This window comes from Panthera leo, chromosome B3 (assembly GCF_018350215.1).
Source record: "Panthera leo isolate Ple1 chromosome B3, P.leo_Ple1_pat1.1, whole genome shotgun sequence".
In the NCBI taxonomy this organism is placed as follows: Eukaryota; Metazoa; Chordata; class Mammalia; order Carnivora; family Felidae; genus Panthera; species Panthera leo.
Window position 1 is genome coordinate 28,657,983 of NC_056684.1, and position 20,035 is coordinate 28,678,017.

The 20,035-nt window shown below is 39.5% G+C and overlaps 1 protein-coding gene across 2 annotated transcripts in view; it reads left to right on the forward strand.

The window, feature by feature from the left end:
- Positions 1 to 1,774: 1,774 nt before the first annotated feature.
- The window catches only part of UBE2Q2 (ubiquitin conjugating enzyme E2 Q2), a 66,046-nt gene continuing 47,785 nt past the window's right edge, over positions 1,775 to 20,035 (forward strand). The window contains exons 1-3 of one of the 2 annotated variants that reach the window (XR_006203421.1): positions 1,775 to 2,261; positions 13,757 to 13,858; positions 18,552 to 18,656. Coding sequence is in view for 1 of the 2 variants with exons in the window: in XM_042941299.1 (XP_042797233.1) it covers positions 2,073 to 2,261; positions 13,757 to 13,858; positions 18,552 to 18,656 (396 nt within the window). In the remaining variant the exon portion in view is untranslated. The remainder of the gene's footprint in view (positions 2,262 to 13,756; positions 13,859 to 18,551; positions 18,657 to 20,035) is intronic. The other variant, XM_042941299.1, reaches the window with a different exon arrangement.

Consider the following 20,035-nt stretch of genomic DNA (forward strand, 5'->3'; position numbering starts at 1 on the left):
TTTTCATGTATAAAGCTATTTACTCATAACAATTTAGAGATAACAAAATAAAGCTTAGATAGATTAAATAACTTGTTTAGAGCATTTTATTTCTCAGAGTCATTAGGTTCTGAACAGGTTGTTCCCCTTTGTCTGAAATCCTTGTTCATGACTACCATGCCCATTAGGGTCCCAAGAGTACTGGGCACTGAAGGAAAAAGCAAGCAGCAAACCACTCCAGTGTTTAACCCAGCACTAGTGCCAATACAGTATTCTAGTTATTTCTGCCTCACACCTCAGGACTGGAACCCCTTCTCCTCTTGGTCCCAATTCATAATGGTATCTCTAGTGTCAGGACCATGAATCCCCATAGATACAACACTTTATATGCAGAGATCTTTTCCCAGGAAAATGGATAACTTATTAAATTCTCTGGAGGGTCTGTGACTCCCTGAAAATTAAGAAGCACTATAATATGATACAATATTTCAGAAGTAAATGAAAAGAAAAACTTTAAAAATATTCCTCATTCAGTGGACCTAATATCTCCCTGTGTTGTTCTGTATTATGTCATCTAAGGGACCAGTAGACCAGGAACCACTTGTAGATCACAAAGCAGGAAACATTCAGACAGCAGAGAAAGTTAGATACCTCCAGTCAAGACAGGTGTAAAAGGAAAATGCAGAACCCCTTGTTGAAAAGTTATTAAGGACTTCAAAAGGGCTACAGCAGAGCATTAAACCAAGCACAAGCTCCTTTTAAGCTAGCAGCCCTGTCCAGCTACATAGGTTGCACACTTATGGGATGGATACTGCTTCTAGTACGTATTACTAAACATACTATTGCCTGCCCAATTATACTGTATTCCTTTGGACTGCCATACAGTCCTTCATCCATCTAGAATGTGCCACCGATTGTATTAAGTGCTGGGCATTCCAGATAGGAGCATTCATTCCGTAACACTGGGTGTCTACGAAAGGTTTTGTTCTAGATCCTGGGGATACCACCCTGAGTAAGACATTCGCCTCGGGCAGAGGCAATGAACAAACAAGAAAAATATCAGATGGTGATAGGTGCTGAGAGGAAAAAAAAATAACATAGGATGATGTGACATAGGGGTGGCTATTTTAGATTGGGCGGTCAGGGAGGCCCTCTCAGAAATGACATTTGAGCTAAGACTTTACTGAAAATAGGCCAGCCCTGCCTCAATGGGAGGTGGAGGGTTTCCCTAAACTTGGGAAACAGGACAAAAACTCAAGGCAGGAGAGGAAGAGAGAAAAAAGGCCCTGGCAGGAACCCAGGGTAGCGAAGTGGGGCTAGGACTGGGGTTAGAGCAGCGAAGATGAAGGTAAGTGGGCCGATTTGCGTCCAAAGAGCTACCCGCCGCCCGCCGCCTCCCATTAGGGCCCGGCCTGGGTCAGGTGAGTGGGTGGCGTGCTCAGAGCCTAGAGGAGGAGCCGCCCCCAAGGGGCCGGCGCGCGTCCGCAGCAGCGCCAACGTGGCCGGCGCAATAGGCCGCGCACGTGGCCCGCCCCAGGCTTGGGAGCGGGGGCGCGCAGGGGTCTCCTGCTCCTCCAGGTAATCAGGGACCTGGGAGCCAGCTGGCCCCAAGCCTCGCGTCTTAGAGCACGAGGAGCGAAGCAGATGGGCTGGGGAGGAAGAGGGTTGGGTCACGGCGAGGAGGGGGCGGCCAGGCGGGCCCGCGCGCAGGCCGCGTGCACGCGCCGGAACAGGGGCGCGCGGGGCGCGCCGGGGCGGGGAGGGGATGGGGGCGGGGTGGGGGCAGCCCTTTCCCAGTCGGTAGCGGGGGCGGTGTCGCTGTTGCCCTTTTAAGCCGCGGGGCCGCGGTCCCCTGCCGGCAGAGTCAGTTACAAAGAGAGCAGCCGCTCGGGCCGCTCGCTACACAGTTGCTGGCCGAGGCCTCGGTGTCCCTAGCCATTTTCAGCCGCCATCCCACGCGGGCCTCGGCGGCGGGGAGAGGCGGAGCCGCAAGAGCGCGGTCCCGGACCGGCCCTGCGGGGCGGTCGCGGCCGTGACGGCGGCCCCGGGCCCGGCTCCCCTTTCGCACCCCTCCTGCCGGAGATGAGGGGAAGATGTCCGTGTCAGGGCTCAAGGCAGAGCTGAAGTTCCTGGCGTCCATCTTCGATAAGAACCACGAGCGATTCCGCATCGTCAGCTGGAAGCTGGACGAGCTCCATTGCCAGTTCCTGCTGCCGCCTGCGGCACCGCCCGGCAGCCTACACTCGCCGTCGCCGCCGCTCACACTCCATTGCAACATCACGGTGAGGCGCCCGGGCTCAGCCCCTCGGAGCCAGGCGAAGGCGGAAAGGGGTCCCCTGAGTTCCCGGACAAAGGGGAGTCGGTCCTGTAGAGGCCACTTGGTTCCCGGGTCCCCGGGCCGGGCGAATCCGCCCCTATCCCCCGGCAAGGGGCCCAGCCCAGGCCCAGCCTTGCAGGCTCCAGGCTTGGGTGGGAGGAGGCGGGCGGCGCATTTCTCAGCTTTTTCCGCGGGTCTGGGTTTGGGGCTGGTCCCCGTAGGTTCCCGTCTCCGGGCTTCGGGTTGGAAGATTGCGGCGGCCCTTTCCCTCGCCGGGTCGCCATGGCTCCCCACCGCCGGCCTGCTCCCGGGGCCACGCGAGGCCGGTCGGCAATGGCTATTTGAACCCCGGCGGGGAAGGGCCCTCCAGTTTTAACGCCTTACTCTTCAGTCAGGTTTTCCTGGTCCTGCTTATTCACCCAATTATTTTTAAGTTTGTGTTAAGGAAAAACTGCTATTGAAAACTGATGCATTCGAGGGGAAAAAAGTTTAGAATGCAGCCTCTGGTACTGTTTGAATTATCCCCTTCCTGCTGGCCTGGCTCCGCGCGTACGTGTTTCTGAAAGGTGCTTTGTACCTGGATTCGGCAGGTGGTGGTATCCGTGTTTGCTTACATAGCTCCTCCTGTGTGTAAGTAATGAGTTATTTGCAGCCAAAAGGTTGCCCAAAGCCAAAAAGACGATTTAAAGCTTACTCTTTCAAGTTGCAAGCTTGTTAGAAACCCGGGACTTGGTAAGATAATTGAAATATTGAATGTTTTTCGTGACCGTGTGTGATTAAACTGTGGTGAAATTGATTTAGGGTATTGTTACAAACTGCAGAATATGGATGGTCCTTATAACAGGAGTCAAGGTGGTAGTTTCATGTTCCTTCAAGTCTCGTGTCTTTGATTCCTTTTGGTGAAGTCCTTTTGGTGCTTTTAGGCACCTGGCTACTCAGGTGCCTAAAGTGTGCCCGGTACTCCAGAGTTTGGAAAGGCCTTAAAGTTATGATAATTGACCTTAAAATAATTTTCAGAAAGAATATCTGGGGGAATAGGGTGTATTTTTGAAAGAAAAATACAAGTGCTGTACTGAAGAGAGAAGCCATCTATTGAACATATAGGTGTTCTGTTCTAGGTTTTGACTGGTTTCTGCAAAACTGGACCAAGCGTTCCCTGCTTTCAGAACTAAATCTTAGGGGAGGAGTTTCACATAACAAAGTGTTACCAGGTTCTGTGGTGTCATTCTGAAAGTCAAAGAGCAATTAATTTTGAGTTTGGTCGTGGGGTGGTGCTTCAGAGAAGGCTTTGGTGACAGGCTGACAGTGGAGTTGGGCTGCCACAGGTGAGTTGAATCTTGGAGTGAAGTGCATTTTAAGCAGAGGAAATGCAATCCCAAAACACCAAAGCTTGAGAAAATGTGCTTTGCTTAGGAGTTGACAAATTATGGGGATAGAGGCTGGTAAAGGAGAAGATTTTCCAAGGATGGGAAATAGGAAGTAGTAGTGACCATGACGGAGACTGGCCTGCATGGTGATTATTCTGGTTGAAGTTGGGGGTATGACCAGGAAAAGGTAGGGCTGGTTTGCATGATAGAGTACTGAACTTGTAGGCTGTGGGGAGCTACTAAATTACTGAGGTAGTAAGTTGGAAAAATGTGTTTCCCATCTAGCACTAGGGGTAGTTCACTACAGGTTTAATTAGTGTGTGATATTAGGAAATGTGTATGTATGGTTTAGGTTATCTCAATCGCTTGTAGGGTGGTGGTGCTGCTGTGCTGGCATTTAGTGCCAGGGGTCCATGGATGCCAGGTGTCTTGTAATGTTCAGGCAGTCTGCCACAACAAAGAATTATTCCTCTTCAAATGCCAGCAGTGCCCACATTGAGAACCATACAATAGGCTGATAGGAGTAGGCTGCACACAAAGTATTGAGTGAAGACCCGGATTAGGAAGTGGAGCAAGGAGTGAATGAGAGACACCCAGTGAAAGGATTTGGTAGGGACTGGTATAATGGTACCATAGTAGAAACTACTCAAAATTATGACAGATATTATCCAAAGATAATTATGATGGAAGCTCAGTGTGTATGAATGTGTATTAACTTTTTGTGGACAAACATCAAACTTACACAGAAGTTGAATAGTGTGGAGAACCTCCATGTACTCAGCCTCAACAGTGATAAATTTTTGGCCAATCTTATTTCATCTGTACCCCACCTCACATTATTCTGAAGCAGGTTCTTGACCTGTCACTTCATCTGTAAATATTTCAGTGAGTATCTCTAAAAGATAAAGACCCTTTAAGCATAGGTAAGTGTTTTTATAAAATCTGAATGGCTTGCTAGTGTCCATGCCATTTTTTAGAGGGAAAGAGCAAAGAAAAATGGAACTGGATTTCAAATGCCACACGTATCTACTGTGTTTGTGAATTGCTATTCTCTACAAGGTTATAGCTCTTAAAAAAAAGTAACGAGTTTGATCTATTCTTTAATTTTTCTTCTTATTTTCTCTTATTCCCAAATATTTATTGAGCTCTGCTGTATACCAGACTGTCTTTTCCATTGCTCACCAAGAAACATACTTATGTAGTTTCTTTAACATTTGAGTGAGTAGTACCTCACCAGTTGTTTCCTTACACTCATGCATGCCAGTTTCTGAATAATCTTCTAAAGATACTGTGCCCCCTTTTTCTTTCAGGTTTCTGCATAAGTTTTTCCCAGATGGAATGTGCCCCTTACCCCACTCCAATCTGTCTTTCCATGTCTGACCATCCATCAAGGCTCTTCTATGAGTTTATATTCAGTTTATGCTAGTGTTTATTTTCCCTTCCTCCCTTCTGTAGACCTTACTATTTACTGTTTGGGTTCTGTTGTTGTTTTTTACATGTTTTTAAAATATTTGTTTATTTTTGAGAGAGAGGGAGACACAGAATCTGAAGCAGGTTTCAGGCTCCGAGCTCATCAGCATAGAGCCTGACGTGGGACTTGAACCCACGAATTGTGAGATCATGACCTGAGCCAAAAATCGGATGCCCAACCGAGCCACCCCGATGCCCCTTGTTTTCTTATGTTTTGTTTATAATAGTTTTAGATGATTGTCTTTTTTTTTTATGATAGCAGGGAAGAATAGTCTATAATTATGCTTTTTATCTTCCACTCAGTAAATGCTCAGTAAATATCTGTCCTATTGGCTATAAGGCCACCATTTTAGCTATATTCTGTTTGAACAAAAATCTTTACTGTGTAAGTTAACTGCAAAGAGTTTGTCAAAAGTGCAGATGTAACATCAAGAAATATTTAAATATTTAGGGGCACCTGAGTGGCTCAGTCAGTTGAGCATCCTGCTGTTGATTTCAGCTCAGCTTGTGGTCCTAGGATCAAGCCCCATGTTGGGCTCTGTGCTTGAGTGTGGAGCCTGCTTGGGATTCTCTTCCCTTCTGCCCTCTTTGTGCGCACTCTCTCTCTCTCTCTCTCTCTGTCTCTCTACCCACAATTGTTAAGATTTAAAAGGTCACTAGATAGGAAATCTGTAATTTGACTTCATATGAAATACAGGTTTAAGAAGTAAAAAACAAAACAGATGTTTTACTCTATAAGCCAAGGGAATTGAAGTAAATCTTTTCCTGTTATATAAATCTGTCCTAATCTTAAATATGAAGGGAAAGAATGCTATTTTCAATCTCAAGGAGTCTTTCTTACTGTTTTCTGTGAATTCCTGATATGAAGGAGTGTCATGCAGACATCTAATAGCTAGTTAGCGCTAACATCCAGTTGTTATGCTCACCCCTAAAAGCAAAGCAGCCTGTCTTAATAACCTGCGTGGCCTTATTGGGAGCTAATACATGGCTTTCTTTTAGTCCTTTTGAGATATCTAACGTGACTTGGCAACTCCACTACTCCTTTTATGGACTTCTTGGCATCTGGTAACTCTTGGTAGGGAATCACTGTTTCAGAGTGAAAAATCCCCCCCAGGATGTAAATTAGCTGGTAAACAAATAAAACTTCATACTTTTATTGTTTGGGTAGCATAAACCATTACTCTTTCTGCATGAGTGACTATTTGCCAGTGGTAAAATGTGTGGTAGCGCATTTTTTTGTTTCGCTAATTACATTTCTGTTCATCATTGTGAAAAATTCCCTTCCCTTCCCTGCCCCCACAGCCAGACACTAAAATAACAAATGTTAGAGCTTGGAGTTTAGGTGAGAGAAAAAGGTTTAGTCTATACTTAATAGCTGGGACCTTAAGCAAATCACTTCCTGTACTGTATTTTTCTATAAAGTAGATAATACTTTTTTGTCCTGCTTGAAAGCTTATATAGGAAAGCTTTTTATCAAGAATAATGTCCTCTACAGTTATGAAATTGATGGCTGAATAACATTTTATTTTGAAAAGTGCTTTCTAACAGATTTACATGGGAAATAAATCAGTGCTGTTAATTTCTTAATTTTTCATGTTTCTAGTCTTTACACTGATTACACCCCACCAAGGCTATACAAAGGAAATCATGAACAACTTGGTTAAAGAGTCCAAGACTTTTTCTTTGGTCTGCCCTCCTGGGACAGATTACTTTTCCAAATTGAACTCCTGGAGAGTCGTTTGGAAATAGCAGAACTATCATGTTGAACACCTTAGTGGTACTTTCGGGTCAGAGGAATCATTGTTTCCATTCATCTGACCAATTTATAGTATAGAGTCAAATTCCTAGTTGTTATCTATCTATCCTCCTTTATCCCCATTTTTATGCCCGCCCTTGAAAGAACAGATGCATGAAGAGGAGACTTAGGTTTCCATTTTATGAATGTTGTATATACCCTTAGTAACTTGATTTTTTGTTAAACTTCCTTAGACCTGGAAAAGGATAGTATTAGATAAATGTCAGCTAGTTGAGGGGTGGGGAATTGAAGTGACAAACAGTCCCTGCCAAAAGTAAAGCATTCCTGGAGAGCCAGAGTGATGAACCAGAGTTCCCTTTTCCAAGGCTGTTGTAACAGTGTTCTGTGTTCTCTTCTAAAAGATTATTCTGAAAGACAAAGCAGTCTCCGGACCAAGGAAACTGTCTAGTGGTTTCTGCACATTGGGTGGTTTGACTCTTCTTCAGCACCTTTACTTTCTCTGCCTCAGTTTACTTACAGTGATGTTTTGATTAGCTGTAATCTGCTACTCAGAACACTTAAGTATTTTTCAGATTACAGGGTATGTGTGTATTTTTCTTTCACCAGGTATCAGATTTTTCATTCTGCTTTTGTGGGCTCTGATCATGTTACTTAGTTGTGTACTTATAAAATGATTAGCAGGGAGTAATTTCTTTTTTTTGGTAGCTTTTTATTTTTTTAATGTCAGAGCAGTTAGACTTTTATTAGGGTCCTATAAGGTAATTCTGTCAGTTTTGTTCTCCACCCCACATTTACTGAACAACAGAATGTGAAAGTAGTGTGTCCCATAACTGGACTCTGGAAGAATTACAACTGTTATACCTCTGAAACTTCAGCAAAAAGTTTTGTGCACCAGTTTTCAAAAAGTTATGAAGTCCTTGGAGATGGCCATGTTCTATGTTCTATTATTTGGAAAGATAGCAGAAACTGAGCAGTCTGGAAGGCAGTTTTGCTGGCGGGTGCTTAATGTTGAGCCACACTTTGATCTCTTAGTGGATTTACGTAGAAAGTAGACACAAGTTATTTCTGAATTAGACATAATTTTCATAAGCAATGATGGGCTAAGAGGTTGGTTTGATTAACCTTGAGTTGTGTTGCCTCAGATTAAGATAATGTAACATTTTATGGTGATAATGGTAGTGGTGATGAACTTGTTTGAAAATTTGTTCCCTTATAACCTGTATGGTGGTGGTCACAGACAACTTCATCCTGCAAGCCTGATACAACTAATAGAATAGGAGGAAAAAAGGTCCTGAGTAATTAGATGCCTAGATAATTGTTTATTTAGGTCTAAAATTTTCATAACTGTGGTGAAAAAGAGCTGTGTTATAAGCACTGAAACATACAATGTAAAGAAAACTGTTTAAACTTATATTGAGATTTTTGAGCACCATCCAAGTGCTTAAAATTGGCACATTGTAGGTTATTTTAAAGAGAAATAGTACAGAAACTATCTTTTCAAGATATACAATGTTTAGTTGTAAAAATTAAAATGCTTCATATATTTGAGAGATTGAGAGTATGCTTAGATTTAAATCTATTGGTCATAATTTTGGATGCTGTTCGACGTAGATTGTCTTTTTTTTTTTTTTTTAAAGTTTATTTTGAGAGAGAGAGAAACACAAGCAGGAGCAGGGGTGTGGGGTGGAGAGAGAGGGAGAGAATCCCAAGGAGGCTCTGTACTGTCAGCACCGAGCCTGACTTGAGGCTCAAACCCCTGGAACCATGAGATCATGACCTAAGCCCAAACCAGGAGTCAGACACTTAACCAGCTGAGTTACCCAGGCATCCCCGAAGTAGATTGTTTTTTAAATATTACACTGAACAAACCTTGAACGTGATGCAAAGTTTGTGCACACTTAGTTTCCAGAGGTGGTGGTGGTGGTGGATGTTTTATAATGTAGAAAACAAGACATTATTATTGTAAGAAATTGAGAAACCAGATAAGCACAAATGGGGAAAAAAAATCACCTGTAATTTTACCACTCAGAAGACACTACTATCAAATTTTTGATATATATCTTGTCTTCTTTTTTCTCCTATGCTTATATAGACTTCCTCTCCCTTAAATGTCAGATTGTTTTGTAATCTGTTTTTTTACTTGACAGAATTGTAGATCTGTCATAAGTTATTCCTCTATAATGTCCTCCATTATCATGTGGTGTTCTATTGTAGGACTGTAACATGGGGTTTGTCATGTTTCCTGGTATTGGACGTATAGGTGATTTCTATTGTTTTGTTTTTTTTTTTCTATTTTAAGTAATGTTTTGGACATAAATAGCTAGAGCTAAATCTTGTGCATGGAGGACATTATCCTTTGAGACTTTCCTAGAAGTGATGGCTTTCCATTCTTACTGATGAACTGGTTTCTGGAGCTCTAACAAATTATATTGTATAGGAACTTTTTTCCCTTTCCAGGTAGAACCTTTTATTTAACAGATTGGCAAAAATGTTAGCAAGTGTGCAGTCTCAAGTCATGGCAGAAAATACTAGTATCTATGACCTTCTAGAAAAGGGTTTATATAAACCCTTTTTGTTTTGGTAAGATAAATGCTGGCTACCCCAGGCTGGCCAGCATTGTCCTTATGACTCCAGATCTCCCAGAAAGAGAATTTTAGTCCCAGAGAAGACCTAGATTTGCCTGGTTAAGCCCACCTGACCGCTAATCACTGGGAGTGGAATGGGCTCATTAGAGCCCTGTGACCAAGTTTTGAGTCAAGGGAAAGAGGTAGGAGGATGGGAAGGAGTTAGGAAAACTAGCTCCAGTGGAACCACATCAGTTAATATAGAATGGTGAAGGGATGTTTTTTCCAAGGAAGACATTCTGGGCCAAGTGGGAGGAGGTGTGGAGAAGGTAGCTATTCTTTTTGGAGTCCAGATTCCTTTATACTATTTAAAAGTATACTGAGGGCCCAAGGAGCCTTTGTTTTTGTAGGTTATATGTTAACATTTATCATTAGAAATTAAAACAAATATTTAAAATATTCATTGAAATAAACCCATTACATGTTAATAAAAATATTATTATGAAAAATGGCTACATTTTCTACACCAAAACATTTTAGTGAGAATAGTGGCATAATTTTACATTTCTGATAAATGTCTTTGATGTCTGGCCTGTCATTTCTTTCTACATTCACTCTGTGGGGATATGTTGTTTTGAATGAAATATTATGAAGAAAATTCAGCCTCTCACAGACACTTGGTTGGAAAAGTAGAAATATTTTAATAGCCATTTAAACAATTATAGTTATTCTTTTTGAATACTTCACCAAAATTAGGTTTTTCTTGAACTGTGAATGGATGGATCTTCTCTTGCATGTTTTTTTTTCCCAAAAAATTTTTATTTAAATTCTAGTTAGTTAACATATAGTAAAATAGCCTCAGGAGTAGAATTTTCATCACCTACGTATAATACCCAGTGCTCATCAAGACAAGTGCCCTCCTTAATGCCCATCACCCATTTAGTCCATCCCCTGCCCCCTTGCATGATTTATAACATCCATTGGTTATTTGGAAAATACGTTCACTGAAATCTTCTAAATGTTGATATGTTTATTATATAACATGAAAGCATTATGTTAAGATAAAGCTCTCCAGCTCATGGTGGTAGATACAGGTTTTCAAAAATTCTAATTTTTGCTTGAAAGCTTGAATTTTATTATTGGCAATAATAAATACTGTCCTTTGCTTTCCTTGAAATAACACTCTTTTTTTTTGAGAAAACCTCTGTCAAAAACCCAAGTTGAAATAACCATTGTCTGTCAGTCATCCTTTCAAGTAAAATTGGTGTTCCATTAAAGTGGTTAGTTTACTTCACAGCTCGGTCACGTAAATGCTTTTTCTCAAGTATTCCGTAGGAGTTTTCATGTGTGCATTCCATTTCATCAGTTGCCATATTAAAAAGACCTATGTAAGGATTTGAGGTTTAGTAAAATAACTTCTTCACAGATATTCTTAACTAAAACACCTTTTTCTTTGTGCTTTAAATATCTTGAATGCATAGTGGTGAAGAATACCATGACTATAAGTATAGTTTGGTGTCACTGCCTTTATTTGTGCTAAGGTTCCAGCAGTTTTACACACCATTGTATGCATACCTTTAGTGCAAATGTCAATACATTGAAAAAGGCAGTTTATATTCTTGTAGAAGTAGTTTGGACCTAGGGGTTCAAGGGCCCCACTTTGAAAATTGTTGACATAGTTGCTTAGATCAACTATATATCCTACCTTCTCATGTATAGGAATGGAAGAACATGTCATGGGTGGTAACTGGTCTCAATAATTTTTTGTTGTTTCAGTTCTCATAATATGGTTTTAAGGGGTTTTAGTCCAGAGCAACAGTTCATATATTTTATTTTGCTTATGCAGAAGTAATCTACACAGTGAAATTCTAAATCTAGGTTTTGTTGTTGTTGTTACTGTTGTTTTTAAGGTTGCAAATACAAAACTAAGGTCTAGTGGTATGTTCCTAAACTTGGCTGAAGAATTTGAAGAGGAAAATGCAATACTCGATAAATAGTTTTCTTTGAGAATAGGATTAATTTTGAAGACCAAGTTTCTTTTTGTGTAGAGATTTGGGACACCATGAGAATTAGAGGAGTGGGAAAACAAAATAAACCATTACCAAATAGACACAATGATATCCTCCTTCAGTACAATTTTTTGTTCTTCAAAGAATACTTGGTAAAGTGCTTTAAAAATACTCTGTTCCGTTTGGCTTGAACTATAATGAAATTGAGATTATAGTTCTTAAAGCAATGCTGCTTTAATCCTGTTCTGCAAAATTGTTTTTCCATGTCTAGAATCTAATTGTTCTGTTGCTAGTATCTAGTATTAATGACTTTTCCCTAATTTGCAATAGAAAACAGTACAAATGAACAAAGTAAATATCTATTGTAGGTAAAAGCATGTGCTTTGTTCATTAACTTTTAAAAATCAACATATGTAATTGTGCTTTTAAAAATACATAACTAGCATTTCTTGATAGTACCCAGTTTGCAATGGAATAAAATGTTGGAATTTTATGGAACTCGAGTTAGTTCTATATTGCTCTGTAACAAAATTAGCAGCCTAAAACAGCAAAAATTATCTCAGTTTCTGTGGGTCAGGAATCTGAGCATGGCTTATCAGGTTCCCTGGCTCCGAGTCTCTCACAAGACAGTAAAGGGGTTGACTAGTGCTGCAGTGCTCTCAAAGTGAGACTGGGAGAGAATCTGTCTCCAATCTCATTCATATCGTTTTTGGTAGGATTAATCTTACAGGCCTCAGGTCTGAGGGCTGCAGTTTCTAGCTGGCAGTTGGTCAGAGGCTGCACTGTCTCTTGCCTCTCAATAGGGAGATGGCTTCAGTCAGAAAAAATGAAAAGAGCAGGAGAGGGTGAGCAACACAGAAGTTCTCATCTTTTTGTCACCTAATCCTAGAGATGACATCCCATTATTTGATGTACTGTTTGCTAAAAGTGAGTCATTAGGTCTAGGGGAGGGAATTACCAGGTAGGATTATTGGGACTGTTTTAGAGGTCGCTCACTACAGTGTTAAAGAACATCATTGACCTCTGAGCTGTAGCACACAGACAGTGGCTGTACAAGAAGAATGCCTGTCTCAAAAGCCCATCTTCTAATGGCAAGTGAAAGCTGTATGTAGCATATGGTCGCTATATTGCTGTTTGTTCTGCCTTCTAACACTGGCTATATTTAGGAAATAACCTTAACCTAATTAAAGAGATCTGTTCCTTTGGAAACCACATCCCTCTCTATAGTCTGAGAAGGGATGAAAATTATTAGGAAAAAGGCAAAATTAAATGGGATTTTTTTTTAAATTTTTTTTTAGGGCCAATTTTCTAATGGAGAAAAACTTAAAAGTAACTTCTATAATTGCTCAGAGAGTATAGTGAGAAGATTTTTAAAAAGCATTTTAACGTCTATATGGATTTAAAAACATGTGCCTAGTTTGTACTCCTTTGCTTTTTTACCTTTAAAAATGGAGTTAGATCTCATCTAGATAAAGTTTAGAAATGTAGATTTCCGGGTGCCTGGGTGGCTCAGTCGGTTAAGCATTGAACTTCAGCTCAGGTCGTGATTTCCCGGTTTTGGGTTTGGGCCCTGCATTAGGCTCTGTACTGACAGCTCAGAGCCTGGAGCCTGCTTCAGGTTTTGAGTCTCCCTCTCTCTCTGCCCTTCCCTTGCTCTCTGTCTCTCAAAAATAAATAAATGTTAAAAAATTTTTTTTAAATGTAGCTTTCTTATATTAAAAGGCAAAAGTGAGTATGGTTTAAATTTATAGATTATACTTCAAGGTTGTGAGGTTTTTTGTTTTTAATTTTTTTTTTGTCTTTTGTTTTTGCTTTTTGAGGGATTTATTTATGATTCCAGATTTTAAAGCCCTTAAAAAAATGTTAAAGCTGGAGAATCCAGGCCATGATTGACCATTCTTTGTAAGGGAAGGAAGTCCATCTTCCTGGTGCTTGAGTACCGTTTTGTTTTTTGTTTTTTTTTTTTCAGCTTTTGATAAAACATAACTTTTGCAGTGTATTATTTTCTATTTTAAATGCTACTGCTTGCTGGGTAAACTCTTTTTGTTTGATTTTAAATTTATAGATTATCTGACATGGAGCAGGCAAGATTATACCATAAAACTTTGTTTTAAAAAATATCCATAAAAAGAAACTTTTCTCCAGTCATAGATGTTAATGTGTTGCTTTTCTTCCCCCTGATATATTTTACTTAAATCCATGGTCATTGTGCTATTTGGTGGGTGGTGTAGTGTATTTGCATATCTAGGTTAGTCGGTATGAAAATGTGTTTAACATAGGTGTCTTTGTAACAGGAATCTTACCCGTCTTCTTCACCAATATGGTTTGTGGACTCCGATGACCCAAATCTGACATCAGTTCTGGAACGTCTAGAAGACACTAAGAACAACAATTCGGTGAGAAAATAAGCCAAGCTACTTTCTTTTTTCCTCAAAAACATTATATATAGAACTTAGGTGTTAAGAGATCATATAATAAAAAAAAGTCTGATTAATGATTATTTGATAATCTTAAAGGAGCTGAAGACCAGTTTTGTTTGTTTGTTTTCTGGCCTTCAAATTCTATTTACTACCTGATTTATCTTTTTTATTCCCCATTAGTTAAACTTTAATTTAGGTGAATTAAGTGGTCTCTTTTCAATGAATTGTGATTATTAAACCAACCAAGCATTTTTGGTAGGGATCACTACCCAAAGTAAAAGGTAGAAAAAGGGAAAAAGAACTGAGGTGGATGTGAGGGGAAATAATGCTAGAATGACATCAATGCTAGTGTTAGGGAATTGCTTTCTCTGTCAGGAGTCTGTAACTGCAGTAAAAGCCAGAAAAAGTGTTTTTGGTTTTTTGGGATTTTTTTTAATGTACCAAGAAATGTAACTTTCCATTTTACAAAAAAAAATTAACAACTTTTTTATTATAAAACTAAGCAACTATTGTAAGAAAACTTAGTGAATGAAGGGAAATAAAAATCCTTTACAATATTTTTGCCTGATATAACCACTGTTGACAATGATAGCTATTTTCTAGCAGTATTTTTTCTCTTGCTAGTAAAATACATAGACTCTAAGTAGTTGAGGTCATATTCTATACAGTTTTATATCCTTTATTAAAGTTAACATGGAAGACTTGACTACTGTGTTCCTAGATGGGTAGACTCCGTATTTTAAATGTCAGTTATCTCCATAGCTTCATGTTAATTTATAAATTGAATGCAGTTAATTCCCCTAAAAGTCCCAATAGTCTTATTTTTGGAACTTGGCAAAATGACTCTAAAGTTTGTTTTAAAGAGTAAATAATAAAAAAATAATAGTTGAAAAAAGTAATGAGAGTTGTCCAAAAGATATTAAATAAAAATATTGTATACTGGCACTGGACTGGACAAAGACAATAGAAGTTTAGAAACAGAGTCATGAAATTGATAATTCAGAATAAGTTAAAATGAGTTAAAATAAAAGGAAAGGTAGATTATTCTATGAATACTATTGGGAGAACTGACCATTGGGGAAAGTTAGAATCTTACCTCAGATTTTTGTCAAAATGAGTTATAGGTGGTTTAAACACATTTATGCTTAAAATTAACAGAAAAACATCAGTTTGAAGAGTATTTTACAAGTAGGTTGGGGGCACCCTGGGTGGCTCAGAGCCTCAGACTCTTGGTTTTGGCTCCGGTCATGAACTCTTGGTTTGTGGCTTTGAGCCCCACATCGGGCTCTGTGCTGACATTGCAGGGCCTGCTTGGAATTCTCGCTCTCTGCCCTTCCCCCGCTCTCGCTCTCTCTCTCTCTCTCTCTCTCTCTCTCTCTCTGTCTCTGTCTCTCAAAATAAACAAACTTAAAAAAAAAAAAAGTCGATCTGGAGAGCCATGAAGGTTAGAGGTAAAAGTAAAAAGCTAGACACACATATTCACATCTGTAGCAGGGGAGTGACAGGACAGGGAAAGATAACCTCCTTACTGCTATCTCCTTTAGGAGGTTACCTCTGAAAAGATCTAAAGGTGTAAGTTTTATAATAGTAGAAATGACTGGGTTATTTTTCAGTATCTAAAATTTTTCGTCCAAAAATACTCAAAATGACAGCATAAAAGTGGGCCTCATTTTATTCTAAAAAATTTATATATTTACATAAAAGACAAAAAACAAATCACCCTCTACTGTTAATAGTCTCTGCCAGTTATTTTATAACCTAGTTTCTTGACAGAATAAGCTGTATTTCCTCACCTTTGCTTTACTTCTTTTATTATAATCTGGATTCTGTCTTCATTGTTGAACCAAGATTTTTTATCTCTAGTTGCCAAATCCAGGGACTCCTTTAACCCTAACATTGATCTCTCTGCACCATTTAGAAACTGTTGATTGTTCCCTTGTTAAAACATTTCTCCATTTAACAAACCTTTATTACTTAAAGTCTGTCAGTAAAAAGCTGATTAAATAAAAATTACTGTTAATGGTTTTATGATATAATATTATATTGTAATTAAAAAGAATGCAGCCAGTCTTTCCATAGAAACACATGCAACTTTCTAGGATCTACCAGTGAAAAAGCAAGGCACTGAATATTGTTTATAACCTGGCCCCTTTCGCATACAATGTTGTAAACAAAAAACTGTATCTGTGCTATCTATGTGAGTTTATGCATACTCCCCCCCCCCCCCCCCCCATGTATACAGGAAACTGTTAATAGAACACATGGAAGCTTTTTTGTTTTTGTTTTTAATTGACTGGCTTCTATGCCAGGCTTTGTGATAAGTGGTGGATACAAAAGTCAAGTCCTATCCCTGTCCTCTGGGAACTGATAATCTTACGAAGAATTGCATCAGATTACTTACTGTCTCCTGTTTCCCCTGGTCTTCCCTGAGCTCTTCTCCCTTGGTCAGCCTCTTCTCATTCTGTGCTTTCTCTGAGAAATCTTTGACTACTGTTATTTAAATTATAGTCTATATTCCAGGGATTCCTAAATCTGTATCTTTAGCTAAAATTTATCTCCTAAGTTTCAAACCCATATAACTGTTTATATATCACATAGATCAGGGAATCTCACTTGGATGTGCCATGGCTGTTAAAAATGATTACATTTGAATTTAAACTTACCTGCCTGGAAGTACTCTACCACCCCCATCAAGTTTCCCTTCAGTAACTCTCTTTTGTGATTGTGAGTGGGACAAAATGAAATAATGAAGCTTTACACACCTGTGCCTGAAACTGGGAACTAAAAGTTGTTTTTTTAAATTTTTTTTTTTTTTCAACGTTTTTTATTTATTTTTGGGACAGAGAAAGAGCATGAACGGGGGAGGGGCAGAGAGAGAGGGAGACACAGAATCGGAAGCAGGCTCCAGGCTCCGAGCCATCAGCCCAGAGCCTGACGCGGGGCTCGAACTCACGGACCGCGAGATCGTGACCTGGCTGAAGTCGGACGCTTAACCGACTGCGCCACCCAGGCGCCCCTAAAAGTTGTTTTTTTATACCTATATTTCCTGACACCTCCCCTCCCCAAACTACCTAGTAAGTTTCTAAATACCTTCTAAATATTTCTTAAATCTTTTCCAACCATCTTAGTTTCTTCCGTCCTTCAAATGCTTTTGGGAGGATTGGTGGGGGAGGAGGGTGAAACTGAAATTCCTGAAAGATGTACAACCCTGTTTTTCCTGTTGCTTGGTATGACTCTACTACACTGCTGCTCTTCCCACAGCACTGCCACAGCACTCTTCTTTGCCAGGACTTGGAGTGGCTGGGTCTGTGTCCAGGTCTCCCTTTCTTATCTTCATTATGTTCTTAAAGCAGAGCTTGTTGGAGGGGTAAATCCACAGGGGCTTTGCTGCCTTTTAAGCTTGAGGATTTTTTTTTTAATCCTAATTTACTGTTCAGCTTTCCTAATTTCTGCTTGTTCCTTTGACTACTTTGGAAAGTCTTATTCTTTGCTTTGTTTAACCCATTTTAATCTTCTGTTTTCTTAGTCCTTCATAAACCTGCTTCTTCATCTCTTTTCTTGATCAGAGACATCCAGGAAACTATTCCTGACCAGGTGAAATAAGTTACCTTACTAGTTCCAGGTAAAGTTTACTAAGTATTGAACATGGTTCTTAGACCACAATTCCTAAACTTATACATTAAAAACTGTTCGTTTCCAACAATGAAAGACATGTTCATAAACATAATTTACCTTCTTTGCTTAAATATATTTACGAAACAACCTGGGTGTAAAAATGGGAACTTACTGAGTTATTCCATGCAGTTTTCCTAGTGAGTTTTTTCCTTTTTTTTTTTTTAGACAAATGCTTAAGAACCTACTAAGTGCCAAATGTTTTCCCAGAAGGTTTTATTTAATCTTTACCATTATAAGAAGTTCTCAATTTCCTTGTTTTATAGATGGGGACCCTCAAAAACTCAGGGAATTAGATGCTGTATCCAAGTTCCTCTAGATTCCAAGGGTCTGTCTGCTAGACAACATTTGTCTCTACTTGTAAATGAATATGACTGGAATGTATAATTTGATAACCCATGTGTAACAACACTGCCTCTATATTTTGTAGCCTCATTAATGTAAATGTATTCTTGTCTGAAGTTGTAAGTTTCTAAGAAAAGAAGTTAGCAACTGAAAATTGGACAATGTCTAGAGCTCTCCTTCAGGCACTTTTGCTGTTGTCATTCTGCTAGGTATTAGTTGTAGGGATTGTACTCAAGCCATAACTTTCTTTCTCTTTTTTTCTTTTTTTAAAGTTTATTTTTGAGAGCGAGAGAGACAGAGTGTGAGCGGAGACAGAGAGGGAGACATAGAATCCAAAGCAGGCTCCAGGCTCTTAGCTGTCAACCCAGAGCCTGGCACGGGACTCGAACTCATGAACAGTGGGATCATGACCCGAGCCAAAGTCGGACACTCAGCCGACTGAGTCACCCAGGTGCCCCAGGCCATAGTAACTTTCTTATACAAGGGGCCCCTAAAAATATTTCTTAAAGACTGTTATTTTATCTGTAAGTTGTAACTGAGCAGTAACAAACTTTTTCATTTCCTACTGGATTGGTTACAATAGTCATAGCATTATTCATGTCTTCTAAGGGCTCTTTAACATAATGCTTATTTACTGAAATGTGTTTTGTAGCTTCGTCAGCAATTGAAGTGGTTGATATGTGAACTCTGCAGATTATATAACCTTCCTAAGCTCCTGGATGTTGAGATGCTAGATCAACCAATACCCACGGGTCAGGTAAAGTAAAAATTCTCTAGTGTTCAAGAGCTAAAATAAATTGTCTCAAGCAAAAGTAAAACCAGGATAATTTTTCTTCTTATTATACAAATTATTTAGAAGTTAGTCTTGTTGAATTGTTTGTTTTATTTTAAGTACTAAAAATAACCTTTTTAGTCTTTGGAGCTGCTGGTATTTACTATGACCTGACCAGGGAAACAACTGCCTCCCCCGGACTACCAGCTACCTTTTTGTCTTTGTTAACATTCCTGATTTCCATAACTGTTTCTTCTTCAATTTTTTGCCTTTGCCTATTCATTGACCTTCACCTGGAATGCCATCTCCTTAAGCCTATCTGTGCTTCTTAAGGCCTAACCCGTATGTTATTGAAGTGCCTACTAGTTCACCACCACCTCTGATTTTTCTGGATTTCCAGATTTACCTATTTACGGCTTAATTTATTGACTTTGTACTATAAGTAGATAAGGATTTAGCTCTTAGACCACCCAGCTTCCGGGCCATCTCCCCTTCCTAAAACACCGTTACATTTAGTCATATGAATTATTATTTATCATTAGGACTTTGTGGTATAGAGTTTTCTATTACGACATTCTTACAAGAGCTTTTTGTTTTTGCAGTGTCCTCCTTATAATAATTCTTAGTTTAGAAAGTGGTGTCCTGTCCCTTTTCTGTTCTGTCTCTCTGGAGCCTTTGGTTCTTCTGCACCAGTCTTGGCAGGTTGTTCTCTGGTCTGGCTATGTAGCTGTCATTTGAAATTTTTGTCTCCTCTGCTAGTGTGGATCCATTGTTACCTGATCTCATGTTACCTTTCTGCTTACCCTTTCTCATTTTGCCTGAGTACATCCTCAAGTAGAATCCTAGCATGAAGGAGTAGTACACTTTCTGAGTTCTAACATCTAAAAATATATGGCCCGACCACTATAGGTTTGAATCTTGGTTCTGCTGCTTATTAGCTGTCTGACCTTGGGATAATTACCCAACCACAGTGTGCATCAATTTGTTTGTGAAATGGGGGAAATAGTAGTAGTACCTATATTTGGGAGAAACTAGGAAGATTAAATGAGTTAGTACATGTAAATCATTTAGAGCAGTGCCTGGCACATAGTAAATGACAAATAAATGTTACATACTATTACATTTTATGGTCACATTTGATCGTTTGGTTGAATATGTGGTTCTAGGTTGAAAATAATTTTCCCTCAGAATATCAAAGACTGCACTGTCATCTTTTAGCCAATGGTGCTGTTTAAGCCTGATGCCATTTTAAGTCTTACTCTTCTATGCTTAACTTGGGAAACTTTTAAGAGTTCATCTTTTCCTTGGTGTTCTCAGATATTACAATGGAGTATTTTTAGTTGTGGTCTCTCTCTCCCCCACCC